Consider the following 12,184-nt stretch of genomic DNA (forward strand, 5'->3'; position numbering starts at 1 on the left):
CTAATAATGATAATACTTACTCACACTCGATGTTTCGTAGGCTTGTAGAAATATTTTTCTCACCTTGTGGCCTTCCTTCCCGGAAGCCTTTTACCCATAGCCTCTAACAAGAGATATTTTCTCCTCACAAAAATAAAATAAAATAGACAAATACTAACAAAAATAAAAATACAAAAATTGATGTCTAAATTTCCTTCTTTCTTGCACCAAATAATACTAACTACTTTTTTTCCTTGCATTTTTTCTCCAAAATTCCCAGTCCTAAGCCAATTAATTTTCTTTCAGACTCCCAGGTTTGCAATTCTCAAATTTAATATTGTTATTGGCAACCACATTTCAAGCTTGGCATTGACATTCCTGCAAATGGCGTATGATAAAATCGTAAAACTATACGTTCATCAGCAAAGGGCATAATAGTTACATTTTTCTATCTTGATGTAATTGAAAGAAAATTTCTCTCTTAATGTAACATGCATATGTTGTTCCCAATTCCTGTGGAGATCTGATAAAAGGGTGCGATTATTCGACGTTGGATGTATGAAAATTAAATTTCATCCCATGAGTTCCATCACCTTTAAAGTTTGTGTTTATTCAATTGATGAATTGAGAAGGATATTCTAAAACATGTCTTATCATGTTACAAATAGATCACAATCATCATCTTCTCAACCGCCTATCGTCCAAAAACTAACGGATGATCCTGTAAACCCCAAGAATGCTCAAAGTAGCGTTACGTGTGTTTATCAGTCACATATCGGAGGCTATTGGCGTAATGTGACTGTTATATGGAGCAAAAATCTAATGAATCATTCTGTGACCTTAACGGTTGATAGCGTGGAAAGTGATTATCATCAAACATGTAAGATTGATCTTAAACCTTGGCATTTTTGGGCTAAAAAAGGATACAAGACATTTGAGGTTGATGGTAATCAATTGGAGGCTTATTGGGATCTAAGATCAGCAAAATTTTCAGGAAGTCCTGAACCATGTTCGGATTTTTACGTTGCTTTAGTTTCCGAGGAAGAGGTTGTGTTGTTGTTAGGTGATTACAAGAAAAAAGCTTATAAGAAAACTAAATCAAGGCCAGCCTTGGTGGATGCCCTGTTGTTTTACAAAAAAGAACATGTTTTTGGTAAGAAGAGTTTCTCAACAAGAGCTAAATTTGATCAAAGGAAACAAGAAAGTGATATCGTGGTTGAGAGCTCAACGACAGGACCTAGAGATCCCGAAATGTGGATAAGCATAGATGGGATTGTTTTGATTCACATAAAAAACTTGCAATGGAAATTCAGGGGAAATGAAACCGTCTTAGTGAACAAACAACCCGTGCAGGTCTTTTGGGACGTGCACGCTTGGTTGTTCTGTTCACCAGGGTCAGGTCATGGACTGTTTATTTTCAAGCCGGGGGCTTCTGAGGATGATAGTGACAAGGAAGGGAGTAGCGTGGGCGGTGGTAGCGATTGCAGTGACCAAAGCAAGTATTATTCAACGTTAAGCTACTCTAAAGCATCGCCATTTTGTCTCTTCTTGTATGCATGGAAAATTGAGTGAGGGCTAAGCAAACCATTGAATATTGAAAATTTATATGCATGAGCTTCCTGTTTTCAAAGAAATTGTAACTGGATAAGCAAATGTCTTGTAGAGATCAGCAGAGTAAGTTAAATTTCTTTGTGTTTTCACTCCAAATGAATTCGTGTAAATTTTGTGAAAATATTATTCGATATAACACTATGTTTTTTTCACCTAGGAGGATGCAGTGTAAGTGCACGGGGGCGGGCACACTCTCTCATTTATATATATATGTATAGTCGGACAGTATAAGAAATTCAATTATATTTATGTTTTGCCTGCACCATTTTGTTATTGAGAATTTCGCATTCACTGAATTAAAATCTTGTTAACTCTGCTTTTTGTTTATTCTTGATGATTGACCCAATTATTTTTCGAATTTCTATCAACTTAAGAGTTTGAGACCTCATGGTGCAAGACCATGTTCGGATCATACATTGAAGTTGCTGGATATCTGGCTATCTTTGTACATTCAAAACGTGCAATCGTTTTTAGATGTCAACCATGGTGAATCCATGAATTGCGTGAACTATACATCCATCCATCTTGAGTTAATTATACGTGTGATTAATAAACTTTACCCATTGTTTAAAATAATGTTATCATTCTAAATTCACCGACTTTAAATCATTGATCTTGATATAATGGTGACGTCTTACATCATGTCCTCTTCATGATTCCCTTTCATGACAACAGTGACACTGAATGCAAATGTTGCATAATATTGTGAAAGAAAAGAAGATGGAGTGGAACGTGGGATTAGTAACAATGAGAATTAAGGTAGCTTGCCTGCTACAATAAATGCAAATTAAAGAGAGCACAATTTGCTTAAGATGGCAACAAGAGTTTGTAGAGAGGATAAAATATTAGAATTGCCGGTGCATATCATTTATCACATCTTGTGCAACACTTGCCTCAACATGAAAAAGGCGACTTGAACTTGTATGGTGTCCAAGAAATGGTACTATTGTTGGACTTCGAGACCTAAGTTGAATAGAACTTATTACCTAGAGAAGAATTCAACCTTAGATCGATACCTTGGTCATGATCCAGGATTGGCTTCTGGAATATCTTTCCGCGATGAAGATCCACCATCTAATATAATCAATTTTACAATCTAAGAAGAATGCGTGAAAGAATGTTACCTGTCGGATGAGAAGCAATGTAGTTTACAAAACTAAGAGAGGGCGACAGGCTGTCCATTCTGATCTTTATCAATCAACAACCTGTAGATTAATAATGCACTAATTAACTCTAACTGATCCTTCCATTTCCCTTTTTCTTCACATGTAACAAAGAAATCATTGTGCAACTCTTTCTAGTATTTTACTTTCTTCTAATGCAGCCAGATCTCTGTATTTACAATCATAGCGTTCTGTACAACCCCATCAGGTACATTGCGTAGAAATCTCTTTAGTTTGCAACCGGTACTTCATGGGATATAAATTCTGCTGCAACGACAAATTGAGGGGATAAAGGTTCGTCCTGCCTTAGACCCCTTGAGAAATGGAAAAGTCCATATGAGATTTTTTTTTTTATTTCCCTGATTTCATTGTGATGTAAAAAAGCCTATTAAGTACTAACTGATTTTCGCATGCCAAAATTTGATTCCATGATTCGATATAGATATGTTTAGACTCGATGTTTTCTTTAAGAAATTTGGAGCATGTTAGGTTGCTAGATACATGTTACCTTCCATACTATACTTATATTAGAAATTAGAATGCCTTAAGTGTTTTATTTCATCATTAGATATTATGCCTTATGTCCTTGTTTGCTTCAGAGCCCTTTTCGTATTTACTAGAGTAGTTTAGTGATATGATTAGTCTCCTATCTCAACCATATACATATGCTTAAATTAATATGTTAGCCAATATGGAATCACAAGGGACATTCAAATCAACTTGGAACCAAAAGGGAAATAGCTAGAATACAAGGTAAAAGAAGCAAGGACATAAAAATTTTAAAGCTACAAGAATGTGGCATTCACAACCTGCTCAGATTACTTTGTGAAGTACTTCTCCATTAGCTTCGCCAGTTTGATGTCAAATTTCTTATTAAGTGCAATCTCCTCTTTCCAGTGTTTGCATCTCGATCTCCTATCTTCATGAGCTCTTATGATCGTATTCTCCCTCTCTTCCAAAAACTTTTCAATTCTTTTGTCTTGAAGTTTGATAAATTTTGCATCTTTCTCTGCCTTGACTCGATGATCCTCAACAATTGAGGAAGCTTTTGCAAAAAATTATTTGATCATGTCGCATTGCTCTTGCTGTATTTTGTTTTCCTCAACACTCCAATCATTGTAAATCATTTTGTATTGATTCCGAAAAAAATGCTCTTGATGCTCCATCTCTTTCTTGTTCTTCTCATAGTGAGTCTTTGTTTTCCACCCACCGATCTTGTTTTCTTCCACTATCTGACGGTGTGTTCCACTCACCATACAAAGAGTCTCTTCAAGAGTATTATCTTTCTTTTGAATCTTAATATCTTGTTCTTGAATCACATGAAATTTTGATTATCCTCTATCATCTGCATCACTAGATTCCAATGAGTTTCTTTAGACGACCTCATCTCAAACTTCAACCTTCATTTATCATGCGAATGCTTGTCTTATGTGTCCCCAGAATAAAAGTTAACGTGATTGTGTTCCTAGACAACTCTATCAGTTCATTTATTAAAAAGCTTCTCACAAAGAAGCAAAGCCACCATATATCCCATGATAGTGGCCTCAATAACCAATACACTAATGCAAAGATGAAGTGGCGGGCCATATGAATGTCAAACATCTTTGAAAGAAACATAAGACCTGAAATAGTCATGGAACTCCTTATTTCCCATCCATATCACTTGTCATTATCATTTTTATCAAGTGTCTGACAATCACCATCAGGGGCCACACTACTTTCTAACCTTAGAATTTGATGTCATTCTATCTTCCAAACTTATATTATACCTCTATGTGAGGTGTATGGAAGATGGCATACATCAAATTCAAAGATAAGAAAATAGTGTGACCCCCAATGGTGATTATTTTGAACACGACTCTTGAGAAATATGATCATGACAAGTGGATTGGATGGGATATCAGGAGTTGCATGAAAATATCAGTTCTTATGTTGCTTTCAAGGATTTTTGACATTCAAAATGACTATGATGCCATTGTGGCTTCAGTGTATTGGTTTTTGAGGATACATGGAGGCTCTACTTCTCATTGAGTAGTTTTCTAAGAAAGGAAGCGATAGATAAATATGGGAGTATAATCCCATTCGCTTTTATCCTAGGGGAAACATAAGTTTAATGGTTACATGGTAGAAATAAGCGACATGGAAAACTTCAACAAGACTACACATGAGAAATCAAGGTTGAAGTTTGAGATAAAGTCATATATAGAAATTGTTTGGAGTCCAGCGATGCAGATGTCAAAAAATAATAAACAACTTGTGTGGGTTTAAAACTAAGGCGTTAAGAATCACAAGAAAACTAATACTCTTGAAGAGACTTTTTGTCTGATGAGCGTAAAGCACCATTAGACAGTGGAAGAGAACAAGATCGTCGCGTTAAAAACAAAGATGCATTATAAGCAAAATAAGGAAGAGATGAAGTATCAAGTGTAATTTTTCAAGGATTAGTTATTAATAATTTACTATGACAAGACTGCTTAGGATATAATAGAACATGAGCAATCGAATGTGATCAAGTAATCTTTTGCAAATGCTTCCTCAACTATTGAGGATCATCGAGTCAGGCAAAGAAAGTTGTAAATTTATCAAACTTCAGGACAAAGAAATGGAAGAGTTTATGGAAGAGAGGGAGAATATGATCTAAAGAGCTCATATGATCATAGTCTCCCTCTCTTCCAAAAACTCTTCCATGTCCTTGTCTTGAAGTTTGATAAATTTTGAAACTTTCTCTACCTTTAATGGATGATTCTCAACAATTGAGGAAGCATTTGCAAAAGATCATTTGATCACCTTTTGTTTCTCCTGCTATATTTTGTCCTCCTCAACACTCTATCATCGTAAATCATTTTGAACTGATCCTTGAAAAATGCACTTTATACTCCATCTCTTTCTTGTTCTTCTGATGGTGAATCTTTGTTTTCAACCTAATAATCTTGTTCTCTTCCAACAGTGCGTTCCATTCTCTACACAAAGACTCTCTTCAATAGAATTAGCTTTCTTTCAATTCTTAATGTATTGTACTTGAATCACGTGAGATTTTGATTATCTTCTAAGACCTTCATCGCTAGATTTTAAAGAGTTCCTTTATACGACCTCATATCAAACTTCAACCTTGATTTATCATGCAAATGCTTGTTGAGGTTGTCCATGTCTCTTGTTTTTGAAATTTAACAATAAAGCTTTTGTATCCCAAGAATAAAAGTGAATGCAATTGTGTTCCCACGCAACTATATCAGTTCATTTATTAGAAAACTGCTCATACCGAAGAAGAGCCTCCATATATCCCATGATAGTGGTCTCAATAACGAATACACTAATGCCAAAATGGTGTGGTGGACCATATGAATGTCAAACATCATTGAAAGCAACATACTGATATAGTCATGCAACTCCTGATTTCCCATCCATACAACTTGTCATTATTATTTTTGTCAAGCGCCGAGTTCATGATAATCACCATAAGTGGGAACACTATTTTCTCTTCTTAGAATTTGATGTCATGCTATCTTCCGAACTGCTAGTATACCTCTAGGTGAGGTGTATAGAAGATGGCATACATCGAATTCAAAGATAAGGAAATAGTGTGACTTCCAATGGTAATTATTATGAACACGACTCTTGATAAATATGATAATGAAAAGTGGATAGGAAGGGATATCAGGAGTTGCATGAAAATTTCAGTTCTTCTGTTACGTTCAATGATTTTTGACATTCAAAATGACTATGACGCCATTGTGGCATCAGTGTATTGGTTTTTAAGGATACATGGAGGCTTTACTTCTTATCGAGTAGTTTTCTAAGAAAGGAAGAGATAGGGATATATGTGTTAGTATTAGAAACTAGAAAGAAGAAAGGATAAGGTTCAACAACAGTTCTTTTTATTCATTATCAGATTTCAAAAGGCATACACACATATCTACACAAGCTTTTCCAAAGTAAGTAGAGGACCATACATATCCAAAACCTATTGACTTTCTTACAAAACATATTCCATAAAACAAGGACTACCTTTCCTTTACATACTAAACATAATATTTAAAAAGAACCATTAAACAAAAACCATCTAGAAATATCTCATTTTCTAACACTCCTCCTTGAGATTTTTCTTGGACACTCCCAACTTAGCCCTTAGAACTTCAAGTTTTCCCTTAGGAAGAGCCTTGGTCATGATGTCTGCAATCTGCTGATCTGAGCTGCAATGAACAAGTTTAACTTCGTCATCCTTCTCTGCTTGCCTGATAGTGTGAAACTTCACATTTATATGCTTGCTACGACCATGTTGCACTGGATATTTGGCCATTAATATTGCTGACTTGTTGTCAACCTTAATGACATTAGCTTCGATGTCATTTTGCTCCAGATCACGTAAAATCTTTCTTAACCATAGAGCCTGATTAGTTGCACCATTAACGGTGATGTATTCTGCTTCTGCAGAAGATTGAGCTACCACTTTTTGCTTTTTTGAATTCCATGAGAACATGCCTGAACTAAGTATAAAAGCATATCCATAAGTGCTTTTCATATCATGAACTTGACTTGGAGCTTGCATAAACCTCGACAGTAGACTTGCCGCGAACATGAGATTTGGTCTTGTTGCTGTCAAATACAACAAACTACCAATCAGACTTCTATAAATTGTTGGTCAGCCTTGTCACCTCCTTCAAACTTCAAAATCTTTTCATTGTGAACCAGTGGGGTCGGTACAGGCTTGCACCTCTCCATCTTGAACATTTTAAGAACATCCCATACATATTTTCTCTGAGAAATGAAGATTCTATCAATAGCTTGATGAATCTCCTTTCCCAGAAAGTAACTCATTTCACCCAAATATGACATTTCAAACTTAGTCTCCATTTCTTGCATGAACTGATTCACCATAGCTTCATTTCTTCCTGTTACTAGAAGATCATCAACATAGATTGACACCACAAATACATCTCCTCTTTTAGCCTTCTTCATATATAAAGTGGCTTCATTTTCACTTCTCTTGAAGCCACAATGAATGAGATGATCATCAATCTTACTGTACCATGCTCGAGGAGCCTGCTTTAATCCATACAATGCCTTATGAAGTCGGTAGACTTTATCCTCCATTCCTGCAACTTGAAAGCCTTCAGATTGATCAACATAGATCTCCTCCCACAACAGTCTATTTAAGAATGTCGATTTCACATCAAAATGATACAACTTCCAATTTGACTGAGCTGCCAAAGCAAATAACAACCTTATTGTATCATGTCGTGCAACAGGTGCAAACATGTCTCCATAATCCAGACATGCAACTTGCATATAACCTTTCACAACAAGCCTTGCTTTATATTTATAAATTGAGCTATCTGAATTAAGTTTGGTTTTATAAACCCACTTCACCCCGATCACATTTATGTTTTTGGGTTTATCAACCAACTTCCAAGTATCATTCTTTTCTATCATACCAATCTCCTCCTTCATAGCTTCAATCCAAACTTCATGTCTTGATGCTTCTTGATAACTATTTGGTTATAAGATTGCAACATTGTATCTTTCATATATCTCGGAAAGGGACCTTGTCTTTAAAATTGGTGAATCAAGCGAGGATTCCCTGTCTGATTCTTTGTCTTCTTCCAGAGTTTCAGACCCAAATGATTAGATTTCAGGCAGCGAACTCAAGTTCTGAAAAACTGCATTATCTTTCTCAATTTGCTCCTTATCCCAGTTCCAATAAGCATGCTCATCCACGACTACATCTCTTCGGATTGAAATACTTTTTGTTTGCAAGTTGAAAACTCTATAACCCTTGGCTTGTGATGAATAACCAATAAATCCCCAATTCACCTTTTGGTTCAAGTTTGCTTCTTTTGACAGAAGGAACATGAGAATAGCATATCGAACCAAAAACTTTTAGATGCTTGGCAGATGGCTGTATTCCACTCCATGCTTCAACACGAGTCTTTTTATCCACAACTTTTGTTGGCAGCCTATTTAACAAATACACTGAAGTATGAATAGCTTCTGCCCAAAAGATTTATGGCGGTTTCTTTTCCAGCAACAAACATCTAGCCATTTCAACTACTGTTCTGTTCTTCCTCTCCGTGACTCCATTTTTTTTGGGTGAATAACTTACTGTCAACTTGTTATCAATCCCCATATCTTCACAATACTTATTGAACTCATTTGAAGTGTATTCACCACCATTGTACGACCTCAAAACCTTTAGCTTACAACCACTCTGTCTTTCCGCAAAAGCTCTAAATTTCTTGAAAACTGAAAATACTTGAGACTTGTTACTGAGAAAGTACACCCAAGTCATCAATAAAGAGCACAAAATATTTATTGTGTCCTAAAGATGATGTCCGCATAGGTCCACACACATCAGTGTGAACTAGTTCAAGTTTTTTAGTTGCCCTCTGGGTAGCATTTTTAGGAAATGATTTCCTGTGTACCTTACCTATCTGACATGACTCACAAAGTTCTTTAGATAGTGAAATCTCAGGTAAATCCTTAGTCAAGCCCTTTTCATACATAGACTTTAAAGTAGCATAGTTAAAATGACCATATATTTTGTGCCACAACCATGACTCATCCTTACGTGCAAAATTTGCACTATCAAACCTCCCATCTAAAGGAAAAGTTTTATCCACCATTTCTACTTTAACAATCAAACTATCTTCAGAGTCAAGGATCAAACAATGTTTGGCCTTAAAAAAAAAAAAGGAATAGCCTTTAGACATCATTTTAGCCACGCTTAACAAGTTACATGCTAAACAAGGAACATACAACACATCATGTATTAACTTTGTACCTTGTGTAGTCTGAAAGGAAACTGAACCCTTTCCATGTGCATCAACCATTTCACCATTTCCCATTCTGACTTTAGCTTTGAATGACTTCAAACAAGAGTTCATTGTGTGACATATGACTCATACATCCACTATCTATGAACCATGATGAAACGACCCAAAAAAAAAATGCCCGAAAATGTGCTTCGAAAACACCTATAATTGTAATTCCCATATATCTCAAAATCTGTGCATGATTTTGAAAATTTGACTTCATATTCTTATTCATGGGGTCAAATTGAGTGGGGGATGGGTCTAACCCGAATTTTAGAGCAACCGTATCAAAATTCAATAATCGCAAAAAAATGTGATTTGGAGGGTCAACTTTAAAGGGGCATATCTCTTAGAACACAAGGAATTGGAAGGGCCACAACCTATTAAATTAAAGCTCTTTGAGTTAGCTTTCCAACGCACTTGGTTTCACCTCATTCCAAGTTAAGATGAGGGAGTTATGACCATTTTCGTAAAACTTGTCTGTGCAGATTTGCAATTTCCAGTGAGCTATTTTTTTTTAGGCTAAGTGTTGGGGACGTTTTTTATAAAAAGAGGATATGTCCCATACTTAGTCATTTTTCACTTCAAAAACACTCTCTAAGCCCTCTCCAAAATTCCACCAAGATCCTCAACCAAATTCAAACATCTCAAGCTCTAATTCCGGATTCAAGACTCAATCTCAAGCTTCAATTCTCCATTCCAATCTTCATCAAGGATTCTCCAAAGTTGAGATATGTGGGTTTGATTGTGGAAACCTTCCTTTTCACAAGTCCAACCATTTATCCTCTATTTCTACAAGTTTATGGGTCCTTATGATTATTTATGAACTCTTGAAGTATGAAACTACTACTACACACCCTATTATGGTCTATTTTGCATATTATCATGAAATGAAATTATTATGTGATGTTTATGGTTTTCATGCTTCTACGATCAAATTATGAAGGTCGATATATATATATGTATGTTGTTGGTGGGCTGATTTATATGGATTTTGGAATTGGTTGGACTTAGTATTCTTGAAATACATGATTTTATTTACATGACCAGTAGCCCACCATGTGTTTGATAAAATGTCCATTTATAGAAGTCTTAGGAAATGGAAGGTCCAATGTACGTCATATGAGTCGGATGGTTATATAATTACTGAAATGATGATGAAATGGACACATGTATATGATTTTCTCTATATAAGTATTGTAAGTCGACCAAGCCTAGCTCGGGGGGTTGTAGGCCCGAGTAACTGTATCGAGGGGTTGGTACCTTGGTTGCCTAGTACGGGGGGTAGTAGGCCCGTATAACCATATCGAGGGGTTTGTACCTTGGTCCCTAGCTCGGGGGATGGTAGGCCCGGGTAACCACATTGAGGGGTTTGTACCTCTTTCACCTCTCCAAGGGGGTGGTAGGCCTTGGAAATACTGTATTGATGGTCACTCGCCACACATGTACTACGCCCCACTAAATACAATTTTTATGTAAGCATCATAATACATATCACCTCATTAATATGTTATCTATCGGGTATGATTATGCATTTTGCCTATGATGTCCATCTATTGTTGCACTGCATTGCATCCCATATACTTAGTACATTCAAACGTACTAATGCATACTCTATGCCTACATGATGTCACCATGTAGGGACCGGAGCATCGCTTGACCATCCTCCTCCGCGTGGCTAATACGATTTTCTATCGAGGTTATTGGTGAGTTCTCCATTCCGGGGACGTTGCTTATGATCTCTTGCTATGTATAAGACTTTTCCTTTTTAGTTATGTTTTGGCTATGAGGGTGAGCCCGGTAGTTTGTCTTGGCCCCCGCTAAGTAACCATGTTTAGAGGTGGTGTTAGACAAGTTGTGTATTATTCTTGAGCTTGACTCATCTATGGTATTTATGTATCATTCTCTTTTTCTCTTGCTCCCTTAGTCCCGACTTCCCCTTGATTATGCTTATCGCTTATGGTCATTTTAATTGTTTCCGCGACCAAGGATGTGTAATAATATGCTATGAGGCTTGTTTGGGGTTCCTTCGGGTTTCCCATTCGCCGGTCACGTCTAGGCCCTAGGCTTGGGTCGTGACAAACTTGGTATCAGAGCACTAGGTTGATAGATCGTCGGAGTCCAACACACCGCGTTGATTAGAATCCGATTCATGGTTGTGTTGTGCACCAGAACTATGAGTAGGAGGCTATGAGACGTTTTAGGAAATGTTTCCCTTCTCCATGTTCTAAGTCGTGCTGTAGAGTTGGATTAAGTTCTTCCCTAACGGTTGTTCTTTTCTATGCTAGATCATGCCTAATACAAGAGGAAGACGAGCCGGCGCACCCAAGGAACAACCGACCAATAGGGATCTTCGCGATGCCCTTACTTTATTTGCACAAGCTATGGCTAATCAAGCCAATCACGGGTCCCAAGCCCCCCAGGCTCCTACCCCGGCATCTCGGGTGAGAGACTTCGTGTGGATGAATCCCCCGAAATTCTATAGGTCTAAGTTAGATGAAGACCCTCAAGAGTTCATTGATGAAGTCCACAAGATATTAGCTATCATGGGCGTGAGGTCAGAAAATAAGGCGGAGTTGGCGGCCTACCAACTAAAAGGAGTGGCCCAAATATGGTACAACC

The 12,184-nt window shown here is 36.9% G+C and overlaps 1 protein-coding gene across 1 annotated transcript; it reads left to right on the forward strand.

Annotated features, from left to right (window-relative positions):
• The first annotated feature begins 545 nt into the window (after window positions 1–545).
• On the forward strand, window positions 546–1,771 carry LOC125830470 (uncharacterized). Its single transcript, XM_049509665.1, has one exon. It carries the CDS (start codon window positions 625–627, stop codon window positions 1,549–1,551), a length of 927 nt encoding a protein of 308 aa, XP_049365622.1. The 5' UTR covers window positions 546–624; the 3' UTR covers window positions 1,552–1,771.
• The last annotated feature ends 10,413 nt before the right edge of the window (window positions 1,772–12,184 follow it).

This window comes from Solanum verrucosum, unplaced genomic scaffold, assembly GCF_900185275.1.
Source record: "Solanum verrucosum unplaced genomic scaffold, falcon-dt-bn FXZP01000228.1, whole genome shotgun sequence".
NCBI classification, from domain to species: Eukaryota; Viridiplantae; Streptophyta; class Magnoliopsida; order Solanales; family Solanaceae; genus Solanum; species Solanum verrucosum.

Excerpts from the sequence above, each read along its gene's own strand:
- LOC125830470 (XM_049509665.1), top strand. The coding sequence starts at position 625 with ATGTCTTATCATGTTACAAATAGATCACAATCATCATCTTCTCAACCG.